Below are 19,558 nucleotides of genomic sequence, written 5' to 3'. Positions count from 1 at the left end.
GGTGGCACAGATATATACAAATAATGCCAAAGGACATAAATTATGGTGATGCTGTGTATGATACAGCAAATCCTAACAAAGGGATTTTTCAAAGTTAACCCAATTGCCAAATAATATGATTACAGCAATAACTATCTCTTGCCTTCTTAAACCCTAAGACACAGCAGGAAACTTCCACTTCCTCTATAGAGCCTATATTTACCCCAGTCCTGGAATCCCTAGGGTGGGGCTCACTTTTCTACATGCTTCTGTCAATTCATACCAAATGATATTGCATCCACCGACCCTAACCTAATCAACGCACGAGTACCACCTCAGCATGCTTCACTTCAGACTGTGTGCAGAGACGTCAGGCATGGGAATGTCAACCCTTCAGCCTCATTACTTGGGTGAGACCTTTCCTTTCTCATAGGATTCTCTAATTCCATTCCAGGTGGTTCATTTCCTAACAAAGACCCAAAACCTAGATATAGACCAAGTCCCATGAGATAGAGCATATGCTCACATGTATCCATAAATTAGAGCAAAATATATATCTGAAAGCAAAAGTACACAATAGTCTGCAGTGAGTCAGTATGAAGTTCATAATGAAATAGTGTCTACTTACACTTAGATACCCTCCTCACCTATCTCCTATTATACTTCCCTTACGCACTCCAAAACTAACTTATCAAAGCAAGGGCTGCAAAACCTAAATAAGGGCAAGAGACTGGCATAATTTAACGATGACTCTTTAGTCACTATCAGGCCACCCCAACAGCTGGGACCCTATTCGGGGAGTCCTGAGATTCCCAAACAGACATGATGGGCCTAGACCTCGAATAAATCCCTCTCCACAGTATTACCAGTTATCTCTGTCAGGAACAACACAATAGACCTGTTTGAGGGCCCTCATAGGACATTGTCCTCAACTTGGATCTACAATGGCAGAGAATGCTCCATAGCATTCTCCTAAGGGAGGCTGGAAACATACTCTATAATCCACCCGAGGAAGATGGGTCCTGAAATTGGGGCAGCCTGGAACGTTCCTACTCATGACCAAAGAATGTGAGCTCAGATCTAAAGGGATACAGAGGTCACATAGGATCATAAGCTGAATATGGGCCCCAGATAAGATCAAATCAATGGGGTGTACAGTCAACAATATCTATATACCTTTCCCATATTTGGGAGCTACTCTCTTCCCTGATCCAGCTTTCTGGTCCTTTTTCTAGCCATGACATCATCTCTCCCAACAATAACATGGGTTCACCTGCATATCAAACTTCAGGCACAGAGAAAAAAATAAAAAATTAGTATAGTCATGGGTCCTTTGGAATAGAACTAAAGTAGTCCTACCAGCTATCTACAAAATGGAGACCTCCCCAACTCTTCATCTGCAGTACTCCAGCCTTTAGGTTCATGATCAGTCAACAACTTGTTTGGCTTTATATGTTAACTCTTCTTTCAGCCATTAGGTTCCAGATGCTACCAAAATGCCAACCAGACTTCCCTGGACAGACAACCCCACCAATGTGTCCCGGAGCCCAGCTTCCCTAGAGCCCCGCCCCACTAGGGAAAGAGAGAGGCAGGCTGGGAGTATGGATTGAACTGCCAGTGCCCATGTTCAAAGGGGAAGCAATTATAGATGCCAGACCTTCCACCTTCCGCATCCTATAATGACCCTGGGTCCATGCTCCCAGAAGAATAAAGAACAGGAAAACTATCAGGGAAGGGGGGTTAGATATAGAACTCTGGGGGTGAGCACTGTGTGGAAATGTACCCCTCTTATCCTATAATCTTGTCAATAATTCCATTTTATAAATAAAAATAAGCTAAAAATTTACATAATATAATGTGATCGGTACCTACTTTATAACTAGGCTGTGCTTTGGAATAAGTTTCTTATTAGCTTCTTTGCTTACACCTTTACCAACTATATATATTGGTTTTTCAGAGAAGTCATGTTTTTTTCTGTGATCTTCTATCCATTTCCATGCTTTTCTATATATAATTTTCTGGCTTGTGGTGGTATGGGCAATTGAACCTGTGGCTTTGAAGCTGCAGGTATGAATGCCTTTTGCTTAATTACTACACCATTTCCCCCACCCTTACCAACTTTAAAGTGTTCATGCTAATTAAACTTTCTTTTCTAAAAACTATTTATTTATTCCCTTTTGTTGCCCTTGTTGTAGTTATTATTGATGTCGTTGTTATTAGATAGCACAGACAGAAATGGAGAGAGGAGGGGAAGACAGAGAGGAAAAGAGAAAGAGAGACACCTGCAGACCTGCTTTACGGCCTGTGAAGCGACACCCCTGCAGGTGGGGAGCCGGGGGCTTGAACTGGGATCCTTACGCCAGATCTTGTGCTTTGCACCACGTGCACTTAACCTGCTGCACTACCGCCTGACTCCCTAATTATGGTTTCTTAAAGACAGCATGAGGATTAGGTGAGAGACCAAAACTTAAGCTACCAAACCGATGAGCCTACTATGCTGCAACACCATTCTAAGAACTTTAAAAATAGAGTTACTTTACTTTTATAGGCTCCTATGATGTCCACATTCTACCAGTTAGGAATCATGTTTAATAGTACTTTAAAAATTTTTTTTAAATATTTATTTATTTATTTATTTATTTTCCCTTTTGTTGCCCTTGTTTTTTTTATTGTTGTCATTATTATTGCTGTTGTTGTCATCGTTGTTGGATAGGACAGAGAGAAATGGAGAGAGGAGGGGAAGACAGAGAGGGGGAGGGAAAGATAGACACCTGCAGACCTGCTTCACCGCCTGTGAAGTGACTCCCCTGCAGGTTAATGGAACTTTCTGAGAGTTAGATCAGGATGTGAACTCTGGTGGTCCAAATCCAAATAGCATCTTCCATAATAGCATAGAACCCAGTAAAAAAAAGAGCTCAAGATATACCTGTCCTTTCATCTTTATAGGCCTACCGGTAGCTACAGGCTAAGTGGGGGTAGCCAAGCTATGAAGGTGACAAAAGTTCTCTCTAGCGTTCATTTTGAAAAAATATCATTACTATCTATTCTGTATAAAACTGCAAGCAAAATTATAAAATTTGTGGAAAAGCTTGCATTGTTTTGTTATTTATCTTAAAATATCAAAAGAACCAAGTATCAAAAGTGTAATGTCTGATGCAAATTGTTACTAAATATCCAGTTGCCTGAAAACAATTACAAGTTGAGAAACATTAAGTGACATTATTGGCCTTCCCTACACATGGGAAATGTGAACTATTCACACAATATGTGCGTAACCTCAAAAAAATATATATCTGCGTACAAGAGTAAAAATGTTTCTACAGTTAGCAATAATTAAAGGAATTGGTTTTCTGAAATCTCACTGCCACTCAGTCACAATGAGTTAAAGAAGTAGTAAATAAACTTGCAGGCCCATGGAACACATGCTTTGCTCCCTAGCACCTCATGACAGCTTTGGTTTGATCTCCAGTATCTCATGAGAGCAACAAAAAATAAAATAAGTGGAAGTCCATGGATGTGGGGAGATAGTTTTTCATAAATAAGTAAAAGAGAAGGGCTGGGGGTGGCATAGCGGGTTAAATGCACACAGTATGAAATGCAAGGATCGACTATCCATCTCCAGGGGATTTCTTCACAAACAAGTGAAGCTGGTCTGCAGGTCTATCTGTCTGCCCGTCCGCCCACCCACCTATCTCCCTCTTTTCTCTCAATTTCTCCCTGTCATATTCAATAAAATGGGAAAATGGATGCCAGGAGCAGTGGATTTGTAGTGCCAGCACCAAGCCCTGGTGATAACCCTAGAGGCAAAATAAATAAGAAAAATGGGCTAGGGAAGTGGTTTAGCAGTAGAGGCCATGAACTGTATGACTGAGAGCATGTGTTTTCTCCCCAGCGTCATAAAAACAAATCTAAAAATAAACTGTTCTAAATGAAAATGTAAACACCTGGAATGGTGATCCTTCCCCCTAATGCACCGGAATTAAATTTGTAACATGCTCTCTACTGAACTATTAAGTTCAAAATTTAATTCTATGTCTCAGTAAACTTTATTCCTTAGAAGCATAATCTTCCAATATTTGTACTAGACATTAATTTTTTCCAAAAGAATCCATCTTCTCACATCAAAACAAATTTGTTATATTAATGAAAAGAAATTGCTACTTCATGGGCATGTTTTAATAGCCATCTTTTTGTACCTCTTAGAGTATGTGAATTGTGGCACAAGGTGGCAGTGCTGAGCTAAAAAAAAAACAAACTGATGTTTCTCAAGTTATGATTGAAACAAACTGAAGGTAGTGCTCTCCTAGAGATGCCAAGCTGATAAATCACTACGGATTTTATTTTATTTTACTTAAAGGTTTATTTATTTACTTACTTTATGACATACAGAAAGACACATGCATAGACAGAGACAGAGGCAGAGAGAGATCAGAGTAGGAACTCGAGGAAATGCATTGCTAGTGGCCAATCCCAGGGTCTCCAATAGGCAAGTCCTGAGGTGAGTCTGATCCTCAGTCACCTCACAAGGCTTTGTTGTGGACACATCAAGTAACACTCTAACAAGCTAAAATTTTAAATTATTTTGAAAATAACTTAAGAACATGTAACCAAAATGCAAGGATGTTAAATGGATTTCAAATAATACTCTACAGTATTGATATCAACTTGATTAGTAAAGCTTTTTCCCCCCCTTAAATCAGTGATATATATATAAAAAAAAGCTTCAATCTTTCTTTTCAAAAAAGTCACACAGAAGGAGCATGCAGCTTACCATTCCTCAGGAGAGCAGCCATAATCCTCAGGTTCAGGGACATGGCTTCAGGAGGCAAAAGGAGGGGGAGAAAGAGAGGAGAAACAATCATAGGAAGGCTGAAAACATAAACACATGAATAAGGGAGTAGTAAAGGATGGGTATTAATAAAGTTAAGAAAACGAACATATAGCTGCTGCTGAAAGAATGGAAGTTAGTATAGTTAAGTAGAACATGATGACTAGGTAACTAAGCAGGTTCACAAAGTTACCATGTAACTGGAGAGCCAACTTGCCTCTTCAACATGAAAATACTGACTTTATGCAAAAAAAAAAATCAGAATGTAGTAGGAAATATTTGACAACAGTAATTTACTTTTACAGTGGCGTTTAACTAGGTGCTCCACTGCAGGGCCCGACCACAGCAATTTAAATATATGCTAAAAGCTAAAATGAAATTGACTTATTTAATTTGCCACCACAGTTATTGCTGGGATTTGGTGCCGGCATGATGACTCCACTGCTCCTGGTGGCCAGATATATTTCTCTTTTTCTTTGAGAGTGAAATATGGAGGGGGAAGGAGGGGAAGAGAGAACGAGACACCTGCAGCACTGCTCCAAAGCTCTTGAAGATCTCCCCTCCTCCCAAAGGACTTGAACCAGCAACTTGAACCCTGGTCCTCATGCATGGTGTGCCCTCTACCAGGTGTGCTACTGTCCAGCCCTGAATTATATATTTGATGAACCGATCAAAGTGTTTAAAATATTTCCAAATATATTTGAGAAATATATTTGCCTACCAAAGGGAGAGTGATGGTTCTTTAAATAGGTATATGACATTAAAAGTGCACTACATTTCTCCAACTAAACTAACTCACGTTTTATAAAATTAATACTTTGAAAACTTTCACAGAATCCATAATTCACTTACTAAATGATTTTTTTATCTTGAAAGAAAACACATTTCCGAAACTCACTTCACCTGTTAACCCACTTGAGCACTAGGGAAGTCTGACTTATTCATTTCAACCAGGGAACCAGAGTGACCCACTGTAGATGACTGAGCACATTTTATATTATTTTAATTACAAATTAACTTCTTCAAAAATGTTTGAGGTATAGTTGGCATTTAATACTGCATAAATTAAGAGTTATATACCACTGATGCATCACATACTATAAAATGATTGCCCCCATTAATTAACATCTCTACCTTATCACCTAAATACCATTTCAGCTCAAGCAGATTTCCTTATTGTCCACTTTACCAAGATATGACCAGTCTATACTTTATTTATTAGATATGTAGATGAAAAAATTAGTTTAGCATAAAATATAAAATCATAATAATTGTTGACAAACAGGCTTCATCTAAAATTAATGGAATCCTTTTATTGCCCTATGTATCCACTTTCACTCTCTTACCTCTGCCAAAAGATTGGCCATTATACAGGGCCTGATCATTATAAGCCAATTCTTTCAAAACTGAAGCATTGGACTGGTCCCAATGCAGTACCCACTATCTTTACTCCAATTACAGTGGAGGTAGTTCTCTTCACACAGAATTCTATCTTACAAAAGGACTGTGCAAGGTTCTTCCAAGCTGTACAGATGGTGTATAGCAGCTCCTGATCTCCCCAGGAGAGGGCCTGTGCTTTTGAAGTCTGGCCCAGCCTAGTCGAGTCTATGAACCTGACACAGCGTGATGAGCAGCAGGGACTCACAGACCTGCTACTGAACTTGTCTGCATGAGTTTCCCTGAGATCACTGTTCCAGCAGCTCTGATTGTTTATGTGCTGTCTGGTTATTCATCTTTGTATGTTTCACCTGCTAAATTCTTTATTTCATGAATTAACTCTTAGATCTTCATTTAAACATCACTTTCTCAGAGAGAAGGTCCTCACCTCCATAACTAGATCAAACCCTAAGCCAGATTCATATAGGTTTTCATGTTATTAGGATTTTAGATCTGTGTATATGATTGCTTAATCTCCATAACCCCTAATCAGATAACATCTTAGAAGTGGGGGTCGTACGAGCCTTTTCCGATCACTATTACACCCACAACATTTCATAAAGTACCACCTACAAAGAAGGAGATGAGTCTCTGTTGAGGCATCCAAATAAACACACGAATGGTTTCATTTACCTTGTGTTTTCCAAAAAACACAAAGCAGTAAAAAAAAAAAAAAAGTGATTAAAAGCTAGATGTTGGGACTAAGAAATACAATACTGTGGGGTTTCTCACAGTGAATTTTTCCATCTTAAAAAAAAAGTAGCTGTTACATTCAGCAAACAATAAGCTACTCATATACTATATTCCTATGTGAGACTGCTTTTAGTAGCTTTTTTTTTTTTATTTAAAGGGGTAACATCAATGAAATGCTCTAATAATGACTATGTGCCCACATAAAATGTTCTCTATAGTTTGACTCATAGAATTTTTCATTTATATTTTTATTAGATAGAGAAAAGGAGAGAGAAGAATGGAGGGAGGGAGGGAGGTGAAGGGAGATATCATTACACAGAAGCTTCATTCAATGCAATGAGGGTTGGGTCTGAACCTGTGTCATGCACATGACAAAGCATCACACTATCCAAGTAAGCTGTTTCAGAGGCCTAAGAATTTTTAAGAAAGCATTTCCTTTTTAATTTAAAAAAAATATGTATTGGGTAGAGACAGAGAGAAATTGAGAGGGAAATGGGGAGACAGTGAGAAAGAAAGGAAGAAAGACAATTATAGCATTGCTTCACAGCTTGAAAAGCTTTTCCCCTATAGCTGGGGATTGGGGGCTTGAACTTGGGTCCTTGTAATTGGTAACTTGCATTTAACCAGATACAGCACCACATGGACAACAGAATTTTTTTTTTTTAACTTTAGAAATAGTAACAAGTTAAATTCTATGCAGCTCCTCAGCCCATCTTAACAGTAAGGTTGATCTTACTAACAAAAACTGGTACTTAGTGTTACAACCTAGAAAATATACTGTAAGTTGTACATGTATCCATAAGCAAGGGCAATTATATAACTCAAAGTAAAGCACTAAATAATCCTCAGTGATTAGCCTTAGACCTAATGAACTTGGAATCCTAGCTGAAGTGTCCAAAGAAAGCATTATAAAGCCTCTAATCGATTAGACTTAGACCATATTAGCTGCGCAATCTAGCAGAAAGGCTCAAAGAAGACAGATCCCCAAAACCTAATTCTGGTTGGGTTCAGCAAATGACACTCAACGCTTAAACAACTGGGAGAAAGTCTAAGGTCATCAGCTAAAGAGAGGACTACAAAAGTTGGATAAGGACAAGAGACTGGCTCATTTAATAATGGTCCTTTTTTGTTAATATCACACTACCTCATCATCTAGGCCCCTAGTCAGGGAATCTTTGAATTCCCACACAAATATGATGGTCCTAGACCTCTAATGGATCCCTCTCTCCACCACCACTTCCATCAGGAACATCACCGTAAGTCCTGTTGCGTGTCTTCTAGGACCTTGCCCTCACCATAAAGCATGTATAGTAGGGACTGTCCCAGTCTCTGAAGGGAGGCTGGGGTATCCTGCCCTGCCACTCAAGAAGACTGGTCCTGAAATGAGTGCAGCCTGCAATGTTCCCAGCTATGGCCATGAGCTCAGACCAACAGGGACGTAAGAGGCTACACAGGCTCTAGTGCTCTTTATATACATGGACCCTGGGTTGGGTGGATGGAAGTAAATAGTTAACTTTATTCAATTTTTTTTGTTTTTTAAAGAATAGGAACTATTCTCTGCCCTAATCCAACTTTCTAGCCCTTCTCTCGACTCTGACACCATTTTGTCAGACAATACTTTTATCCAACTTCACGCTAGCTAGCAAACTCAAGCAAAACTACCATAGTTGGGGACCCCCGGAAATATGCCTAAAGTGAACTTCCTAGCTTCCTTCTACCCTAAAATCCCTAATCTCATTTGCTCTGTTGCCACTTTTTGGTTCCTGTTCATTAACCATTTAGTCTCACTTTATGTCCTGCCACCTTCCAGACACCAAATTGCAGATGCTATCATAATCCAACCTGACTTCTCTGGGAAGATGATCACCAATGTGTCCTGGAACCTCACCTCTCCAGAGCTCTGGCCCACTAGGGAAAGATAGAAACAGGCTGAGGGTATGGATCGACTTTCCAATGTCCATGTCCAGCAAAGAAGCAATTCCAGAAGCCAGAACTCCTTTCTTATGCATCCCCAAAATAATTTTAATCCATACTACCAGTGGGAAAGAAGTGATAGGAGGAAGAGGACAAAAGAGCTCTGAACTCCAGCTCCATCAAGACCCAGAGAGCAAGAAGAGGAAAAAGGGAGGGACATTTGGATGTAGTAATAGGGTTACGTGTGGCTTGGAGGGGAAGAAAGGACTGGACCTGGAAGAAAAAGGAGGCAATAATGTACAAATGTAGACAGATAGTTGTAGAGATGATAGTTAACCCATGTCTGCACCCTTAGGAGATCTGTGGTGGTTTGTAATGAAGGGACTGGGGATTCAGAACTCTGGTGGTGGAAACAGTATGGAATTACACCCCTGTTGACCTGCAATTTTTTAAATTAACAATAAATTACTAATAAAATAAAAAAGAAGATATACTGTAATAAGAATTACTTATTCCAGATATTCAAGTAGCTAATAAAAGTGATTTATTTACTTCTTAGAAGAAGAAATTTGCTAAAATGATACTTTTAAAAATTCATAGTAGAATTTCTAGTTTATAGGAAGTTAAATTTACATATAACATCATAATTCACTTAACCAAAAACTCAATTGGAATAATTTCAGATGTTTAAACATAGAGGCACCTCTGGCAAAATGGATCTCTACAAGATAATTGTCTTAGTTTAATTCATCTTGTTCCCTTGTCTGAATTTCCACAATCCAAGAGTGCCCAGAGAAAATTCCCAGAGAGGAGTGACTGACAGGAGCCACTTTTTCCCATGGAGTGTAGAGGAATTAAAAGTTGTTTTTTTGCTTTGTTTTGTTTTGTCTTTTTCCCTCCAGGGTTATTGCTGGAGCTCAGTGTTGGCACCACAAATCCACTGCTCCTGCCGACCACCACCATTGGATAGGACAGAGAGAAACTGATAGGGGACTGAAAAACAGAGAGGAGGAGAGAAAGACACCTGCAGACCAGCTTCACCACTTGTGAGGCAACTCCGGCCCATTGCAGGTGGGGAGCTGGGGGATTGATTGGGGATCCTTGTGCAGTTAAGAGTGATGCTATTTTATTTTACTAAACATGATTTAGAAGTAAGTTTGACTTGATTGAAGTGACTGTTTTTTGTTTGCTTAGCCATCACTAGGACTTCACCGCTCCGTATGGACTTTTTCAAATAAAAAGAAAAGACAGAGAGGGAAGGAGAGAGAGGGAAAGAAACCACAGTACCAAAGCTCTTTTCACTTCAGTAGGGGTCAGGTTTTAAACCTAGTCACACACGTGGCAAAGCAGTGGCACTACCCAAGATAGCTATTTTTCTTACCATGAAGAAATTGTTCTTTTAAAAGGGATATGAAAATTAATTACATTGCTACAATTAAACAGACCCACAATTTAAAAGAGTGATATTTTAAAAAAATGTATTTAGCCACAGTTCACTTAACAATATATACACCTGAGCAGCTGGAAGCCTCAGAGTTCCTCCAAAGCCTAGCTATTTCCACAACTACCTACAGTGCTGACATTCCAACTGTCTATCAGGATGTTTGGGGGGGGGGGTTTGCAAATAAACAACAAGAGTTAAAGACTTAAGAATATATGATTATTGGCAGCTGTTGAAATAACTAGTTTCATTCAACAAGTCTTCTAACGTTTTTGATGACATAATACATCACATGAAGAATCCTATTTCTGTTCATTTTGTTCAAATTTGCAGGTAGAGAAAAACCTTAAAAACTTTTACACACACACATACAACTTTTTAAAATATGTTAGAATTTCATCTCTGAGGGGCAGGGTGGTGGCGCACCTGGTTGAGTGCATGTGTTACAATGTGCAAGGACCCAGGTTCGAGTCCCTGGTCCCCACCTGCAGGGGGAAAGCTTCACAAGTGGTGCAGCAGTGCTGTAGGTGTCTCTCTGTCTCTCTTTCTCTCTATCCTTCCCTTCTCTCTCGATTTATGACTATCTCTATCAAATAAAGATAGTAAAAAATTTTTAAAAAGAATTGCATCTCTGGAAAAGAATCTTGAAACATCATCTTGTTTCACCATCAATAATTTAAAGAGACTGAAGTATTTGAAAGGCATTATGAGGGTCATTTGGTGAATTAATGATGAAGTATATACCTACAACTCATGTCTTACGACTATCGTTCAATAATAAGAAATGTCATTTTCCCTGGAGGACAGCTGTTTCACTGGATACAACCCAATGATGACAAGACTTAACTTTAATATTTACCAGCCTAAATCCATTCTATTATAGTCTAGTTACTAGTGACAGCATTGCTAATAGAGGAATAACACAGGTCTTTGGAACGACTGCTGTGAGGTATTTGAGGACTTCTTTCTAGAATAATTAGAAAGTCGCCAAATTGTAGAAAAGAAGCTAGAAGCAATTTAGCATCTGTTAAGATCACAACAAAACATTATTAATTTGAATGACTTATTTAACTAGAAATTTAAATGCTTGTTTATTTAATTGGAAATAGTGAGAAAGGATACTGACTGCCAAAAATTACTGCTTTTTACATTAAAAAGCCTTTAGGAACGACGGCAGAATTTATACAAATTATCACCATAAATTGTCAAAAAAGTAGAATACCGCAAACTCAGATCAAAAGTAGGCCTTTCTTTTGCTTGTCTGGGATAATTATGGGCTGAATAAATAAATATAAAATACTCAAGAGTATGGTTGCACTATTCCTGCTTTAGCAGCTGACCAAACTAAACAGCCTGTAGGAACTGTGGGAGTATGTAGGGGGAGTGAGGGGGACATTTTTGTCTACAGGAGTGAAGAGTATCTTCAAATAAAGAGGAACATTATAGGATGGTACTCAGAACTGGAAACAGTAGAAATGCTTCTTAGATCAACAGCCTGTGTGCAGTGTTTGAAAAAGTTATTCAACCAAATGTCTTTTCAGACTCATTTACACCAATAGTATGAAGTCATTTTTAGTCACATTCACCGTTAACCCAAGAAACCCAAGTATATTTCATTGGCTTTTCTTTGTGGAGACCATTTATAGGAAAAATCATATACTTTTAGAATGAAATATATATATATTTGCCTCCAGGATTATCTCTGGGGCTCAGTGCCTGCAAAAATCCACTGCTCCTAAAGCCATTTTTTTTTCTTGATTTTTTTTTTTGATAGGACAAAGAGAAATTGAGAGAGGAGGGGGACAGAAAGATAGATACCTACAGATCTGCTTCACCACTTGTGAAGCAACCCCCTGAAGGTGGGGAGCTGGGAGCTTCAACCAGAATAGAATGAGTTTTTTTAACCGAAAAGATATTTATAATTTTACTTAAAGCATATTCAAATACTTTTTTAAATAGTAACTTATTGCTTGGTGATATTGCAGAGGGAAAAAGTGGGGAGAGCCCTGAAACCCCAAACCAAGTGTCCTTGCATGTATGATTAGGAAATCAGTATTTTCCAATCCTGTTTGTAGCTAAAGAGAATTGTAAAAATTAATAATAGGTTGAAGTCAGAAAAATGAAAGGGTATTTTTATCATAATATTTTTCTTTTAGGTAATGTAACCATTAATTTTCTCATATTAGTTTGTAAAAGGTTCAAAAAGAAGAATTTTGAACAGCTTAAGTTAGTCTGTCTGGAAATAAGGTATATAGCTCTTTAGTAAGCACAACCTAACAGACATTAATTCAGAGCCTGATAAAAATTTATGATGGCTGGGCAACAAAAAGGAAAATAAATATAAATAAATATTTATGATGGTATTCATTATCCTCTAGATGTAAGAATTTCTTTTTTTTTCATCTTTTTTTTTTATATTTATTTTATTTATTTATTCCCTTTTGTTGCCCTTGTTGTTTTATTGTTGTAGTTATTATTGTTGTTGTCGTTGTTGGATAGGACAGAGAGAAATGGAGAGAGGAGGGGAAGACAGAGAGGAGGAGAGAAAGATAGACACCTGCAGACCTGCTTCACCACCTGAGAAGGGACTCCCCTGCAGGTGGGGAGCCGGGGTTCGAACCGGGATCCTTATGCCAGTCCTTGTGCTTTGCGTCACCTGCGCTTAACCCACTGCACTACAGCCCGACTCCCGTAAGAATTTCTTATCTGATCTCTTTCCCATCATCAGAACTTTTAGACAGAAAGTAGAAAGTTGATAAAAACAAGCAAAGAAGCTCCCCACTCCCCAAGAAACAACAAATAGAAACAAGACTATCTTCACTTGAAAATCAGAGTATTTTAACTTGAGATTGTATGTTATTACCCCATGCAGGCTGTGCTCCAGTTTTATGACAATGCAGAGGAACATGCATTTGGACTTTATTACCACAGTCAGATAGGGACCATCAGCAATTGTAAACATTCAAAAGTTACTGAGCAGAGCTCCCATTTCACAAGTAACTCAAAGTGAAAGAAATGCCAAGTCATCAAATGCAAAGCATACATAAATACATGCTGAATTTAAAACAGCTGCTTTCAGATTATAAAAATAAAACCTCCTCTGATAAGAACTCTCCAAAATGTACCCAACTGTTAGGATTAATTAGATGTGTACTTCATATCCCAATTAAAGAATTAACACTTACCCATAAGCAACTCCAGCTATGGTGCACTTCTTAAACTGCATTACATTGCATGTCAGAGTACCCGTTTTGTCAGAAAATATATATTTCACCTAAAAAAAGTTGTAAAATTTTCATTAATGTTTCAGAGCTCTTTGGGCTCCCCTCTTTTTCTTTTTCAATATCTACACACACACACACACACACACACACACACACACACGTATTCTCGTTTAATGCTAATCTCCAACAGTTGGTAAAATTACTTAAATTATATTTTTGATCATCTGCACATTCATTAAGGTACAGTGCTCATCATTTTTTTTTAGAATTTCAACAATGACTAATTCCATATACAACCAATGAAGATTATCAGAAAAAATATAGTCATATAGAAATCTACCTGCATAATGTCAGACTTTCCATTACAGTGTGCAACTACTAGCAACAAACATATTTTAGAACTAAAATCTGGGTGTGGTGTAACGTGATCTAGCTATGTTACTATTGTAAAAATTGAATAAGATAAACTGAATAAAGTGTTTCCTGCAAGCTTAATAGACGCAACTAATGTAACACAATACAGTAAGGTGGCAACTACAAAATCATTATATGAAAAGCAATGATATTCCTCTGTGAAAACACTAACTAGAGGAAGAAGAGATTCAGAAATTAGTAAACTTAAATTTCACTTTCCTTTGTGATTAAAAGCTATGAAAAAATCTGATTCTGGGAGTTCATAACTAAGCACAACCAACATATACTAATCAGATTCTACACTAAGGGAATTCTACACATCCCTCAGTAGAACATTATACCCTGAAAGCAAAATATGCTTTAAGTAATGTTTTTTAAACTACAGTTACAAATCACAAAAGTTGATAGTTATGTACTAATATGTATTTATACTGATTATTCAGATCATGGAAACAGGAATTATTAATTCATCTGAAGTTGTCACACACAGCAGAAACTACATTGAGTTTTACTTTAATTCAACATAGCAACAGTTAGTTTACCTGGCCAAGCTCCTCATTCAGATTAGATGTCCGAGCCATGGCAGCTGTGTCTGTGGGTTCATAGTGCATGTCAAGATCCTTAAAAACAAATAAACAAATTAAAGCACTGAAAACAACTAAATAACAAACAAAAGAGGTAACTTCCACATAACTGGCAAGCAACATAGGTAGCCACTTTCATCCCTTTTGCTATTCATATACCATCTCACTTGATTTTTCTGAAAAGTACTCAGTCCTGAGCATTATTTTTCACAATAAGGACAGAAATGTAGAAAAACATCTCTAGGATAATGTGATCTAGCTTTGTTACTACTGTAAAATTTGAGTAAGATAAAATGAGTAAAGTGTTTCCTGCAAGCTTAATAGAGGGAACTAATATGACAGCAATTAAGCATTGCTCTAATAATTAAGACTGCAAACGAAGTGCTGGAAAAATTACCTAAGGGATTCTCTTTGATAGTAGTTTCTAGGACAAACTTCTTAGTGTAACCTGAGTGTGCTTCTCAAAACCCAAACAAGAAGGTGTAGTTTTGCTATCAATTTGTAACTGTCGTGAAATTATGACTTTTGACATTAGCCTATAAAAGTGTTTTCTTTAGGAAAACATTGTTTTATTTACTCATTGTGTAACTGGCACACAGTTGCATATATAGCATACATTTTGCTCAATATAGGATAGAATTTTAATAATGTAATTAATAATGCTATGTTATTGGTAAATCAGATTAGTAGTTTATGAATTTTCACATGTGAAATGAAGGTCAAGTTTGACCCATACCTATATTCCAGACTGATCAATATCAGCTTGTTAAGTGGCTGTTAAGTTATAGATGACATGCTTGAGAAGGGATATTAAACAACTGGTTAATATAAGACTGACTATAAAGGGAATTAAGCTAGAAATCATGTCCAATTGTGGTGATGGTGGTGGTGTGAGGGGTGTTGGGTATGACTAAAGAACATGTTCAAGTGTTAGTCATGTTCAAGTACTTTACAATGTTATAGTTCAGAAATATTTTTAAATAAAAATCTATTGTGCAGAAACAGAAGCAAAGGGAGGCAGCTACTAATCTCATTTCATATTAGCAAGAAGTAGCTTAAACATAAAAGCTCTGTTAGGAATGCTCTGTCTCATATTCCAAAGGTGGAATAAAAAGCCTAAGTTTGCGTTCTTTGTCCATTCAACGCCAACATTTAGTAATTATATGAAACAAGTATTATTTTTGAAAATTCAATTAAGGATAGTAAAATGTGTGATTAGTTGTCTTTCACAATGAGCTGCCTTACTATTTACATGAGGGACCTCTAATAAGATTTAACTACACTTATCAAATGCTATTACAGGTTCCTATAATAACATATATCTTGTAGAAAATAAGCTATAGACACAATCAATTTTACTTTTAGAAAATATACTGATCTTTTACCAATAAATTAGATTGATGGGTGAGGTGAATTATTTCTCAGAGAAGTTGAGAAATTCCCAAAGTACTATTGGTTATTTATTTTTATTTAAAAAATACTCTTAATTTTAATAAATGAGATACAAAGAGAAAGACTAGAGCATTCCTCAGGTCTGGCTTATGTTGGTACTAGGGATTGAACCTGGGACTTTGGAGCCATAGGTATGAGCATCTTTTGTATAAACATTATACTGTCTCTTCATCTCTGGTTATGTATATTTAAATAATATTATTCATATCAAAAAGTCTTAAAATGATTTTTTAAAAAAACATTAAGTTATAATACCAGCTTTTCTCAAAAGAAAAAAATAAAACTAATTCTTTGGCATTAGAATTAAAAAGTTTATTTAATTTCTATAAATTCATTGATTTTGTTTTACCTTTAGTAAACATAAAACTAAGGTACAGTGTATACCTGGTTAAGTGCTCATATTACAGTGCGCAAGGACCTGTATAAGCCCCTGGTCCCCACCTGCAGGGGGAAAGTTTCACAAGTGGTAAAGCAGGGCTGCAAGTTTCTCTCTGTCTCTCTCCCTATTTCCCCCTCCCCTCTCAATGTCTCTGCCTCTATTCAATAATAAATTAATTTAAAAAAAAAACAACTAAGGAACAGTGGGGCTGGGCAGGGGTTCACTCCGCTGAGCAAATATGTTAAAATGTGTAAGGATGCATGTTCAAGAAGCCCCCAGTCCTCATCAGTGGGGGTAGGCTTTGTGGGCAGTGAAGCAGTGTTGCAGATCTGACTGTCTCTCTCTCTCTCTGTATCTCTTTTATTGGAGAGATTAACAGTTTACAGTAAATACAGCTGTTGGTACATGTGTAAAATGTCTCAGTTTTCTGAAAAAGTCTCTTACCTCTAGCATAGGTTCTCTTCCGTCATCATGCACCAAGACCTGAAAGTGTTCCCCCTAGCCAGAATCCTTTCTTTACTTTGGTGTAATACATCAAATCCAGTCCAAGTTCTACTTAACATGATTCCTTCTAGTTCCATCCAAGTGAAGAAGGTGAATTCATCATTTTTAGTAGCTTAGTAGTATTTCATCACTTTCTTAGCCACTGATCTGTTGTTGGACACCTGGGTTGCTTCCAGGTTTTGGGTATTACAAATTGTACTTCTATAAACATAAGTATCTCTTCCCCCCCACTTTTTTTTTTGCCTCCAGGGTTTTAGTTGAGGCTCTCAGTGCCCACACTATGAATCCACTGCCCTATGGCCATTTTTTTCAATTTCTTTCTTTTTTTTAAGGACAAGACAGAGAGAAATTGAGAGAGGACAAGATAGAGGGGGAATTAAAGATAAACACCTGAGGACCTGCTTCACCATTTGTGAAGTGACACCCCTGCAGGTAGGGAGCCTGGGGTTCGAACCATCTTTCTCCCTTTCTATCTTCGTATTTCCTCTTGATTTCTCTGTCTCTATCACATATGTAAATTATTTTTAGAAAAATAAGGAACAACAATATATTTTTAAATAAAACTTTTAGGAAAAGTATAGCATACTTTTCAATACTAAAAATATTTAAGAAATAAATTAAGAGGAAGGATTCAAGAATGCAGCTCAAATTGTTCACAGTGTGGAAGAACAAACTACACAGATGTATAAATCATGCAAGTCAGTCTGGCTGTTATAAAACAGTGAATACACTATTAATTGAAGAGTGCTTAACTGTTTATGAAGCTGTTTGTTCTTTTATGTGAGCTATATAGTTACTGTTTAGATGCAGCGAAGAAAGCTTTTAGCATTTCTATGTGAGTGTCCAAGAAAATAAGCATCAAAGAAGACAACTGGCTCGATAACGTCATATAGCTAGCAAATGATAGAACTAGACTTATAACTTAGATATTGTAACATTAAGACTGTTGCTACTACTACTAAATTGTTTCTTCATATACTTTATAATATTTCAGGGATAGCTACTGATTTATTTTCATGACATGTTTAAAGACTGGTTGATTGACTGATTAATTGACTGACTGAGTGATTGACTGATTGATTCCCCTAAGCCAGTGTGTAATTAAAAACAAGTTTCCTGAACGAGAGACCTAAGATCTAGTCTAAATCAAGCTGTGTAATTCTTAGGTAAAAGATTGTTATAATCAAATTAGGCTTAAAGACATTTTGAAATTCCACTTTGTGTAATGGTAAGATATAATCAAGTTTCTTTTCTTTCTGTTCTCAGATGAGAAAAAAAAAGGACATATGATAAAGACAATATGTATGCTTAGAGTGATAAGCAATTCATATTTACCCAATTTATGAAGTATGCCTGGGTAAATTTTACCACTTCTAACGTAACCAATAAACTGATTGGAATGAGATTGTTGAAAAGGATGATGAAGGTCAAGAAATTCAGTCCAAAATTATTAGCACCACCATCTGTCAGGAAAATTGGGAAGAAAACTAGAATTAGTTTGGTATTGACCAGCTAGACTGTATCAGAACAAGAGGTTTCCTTTTTATTCAGCATATTCATACAGCTTGGGAATAACACTATGCTTGTAGCACATCTTTATTTCCAAATACATTTTTTTCCAGATGAAAAAATATGTTGTTGATTCTGTTAAGAACTGCATAGAAGTCTAAAAGCTTAAAATATTTAAAACCCTATTATTGGCAGGAAGTTTAGAAACATTAGGAATAGGAATGAAGACTTATAAATGTAAAATCTGAATTAGGCATAATTATATATACATATATATGTTTATTATTATTAGTAGTAGTAGTCATAGTAGTAATATTTATCAGAACGTCGCTCAGCTCTGGTTTATGGTAGTGTGGGGGATTGAAGCTGGGTTCTTGGAGCCTCAGACACTAAAGTCAGTTTGCATAACTATTATGCTGTCTTCTTCACCTACATGTACAGTAAGTAGCATTTCCAATTTTAAAAAGGCTTTTTAAAACAAACAAAACATCACCAGAATAAACAACCTAGCAGCAAAATAAAAACAAACAACAATAACCAAAAAACAAACAAACAAAAAAACAGTGCTAAACGTTACATAAATTCAGTTCTATGGAAATTTTCTTCTATTCACTAATGAAGCTAATGATGGTTTAAGAGATGACACAATGAGTAGAGCTACAAACTTGAATGCAGGAGACCACAAGTTTGATAACAATGATTGAATATGCTAAAATGATATTGTTTTCTATCTATCTGATAAACAAAACACACACATTTATACATATATACTTTTTCTCATCATATCCCATCTACACTGCTCTGGCCTGACTTTTTCATAAAGCAAACAAAATGGGGGCTAGGAGGAGATCTACAGCACTGAAGCTTTCTTCAGTGCAGTCGGGGGTGGATTCAAAGCTGGGCTGCATACAGGGCAACGCAATACACTATCCAAGTGAGTTATTTTGTTGGCCCATAAATAGAAAAATACTAAAAAAATAAACAGAAAACAACAATTATTCCAGGCAGACTGTAAGGTGTATGAAGAAAGAACTTGTTGATTATAGCAACAGTTCTAATGCTGAAACAACAAATTAATGACTATAAAAAACAAAGTGAAAGCAAACAAACAAAATTCAACCATGGAATTTCTGAAAAGCTAAATAAATATAATAAAAACAGGAAAAAAATCACCCACGTTCAAGTCAAGCCCACACTGCA

At 36.9% G+C, this 19,558-nt stretch overlaps 1 protein-coding gene across 4 annotated transcripts in view; it reads right to left on the bottom strand.

The window, feature by feature from the left end:
• ATP8A1 (ATPase phospholipid transporting 8A1) overlaps window positions 1–19,558 on the bottom strand; it is a 274,370-nt gene that overhangs the window by 160,234 nt on the left and 94,578 nt on the right. For 3 of the 4 annotated variants that reach the window (XM_016193274.2, XM_007534775.3, XM_060188119.1), the window contains 4 exons: window positions 18,185–18,312; window positions 14,473–14,550; window positions 13,478–13,566; window positions 4,751–4,795 (listed from right to left, as the gene is read on the bottom strand). In XM_016193274.2, coding sequence (XP_016048760.1) covers window positions 4,751–4,795; window positions 13,478–13,566; window positions 14,473–14,550; window positions 18,185–18,312 — 340 coding nt within the window. The remainder of the gene's footprint in view (window positions 1–4,750; window positions 4,796–13,477; window positions 13,567–14,472; window positions 14,551–18,184; window positions 18,313–19,558) is intronic. The other variant, XM_007534776.3, reaches the window with a different exon arrangement.

Source organism: Erinaceus europaeus, chromosome 3 (genome assembly GCF_950295315.1).
Source record: "Erinaceus europaeus chromosome 3, mEriEur2.1, whole genome shotgun sequence".
Lineage (NCBI taxonomy): Eukaryota > Metazoa > Chordata > Mammalia > Eulipotyphla > Erinaceidae > Erinaceus > Erinaceus europaeus.
The sequence above is the reverse complement of the archived record's forward strand: the minus strand, read 5'-3'. Positions and strand labels throughout refer to the sequence as shown.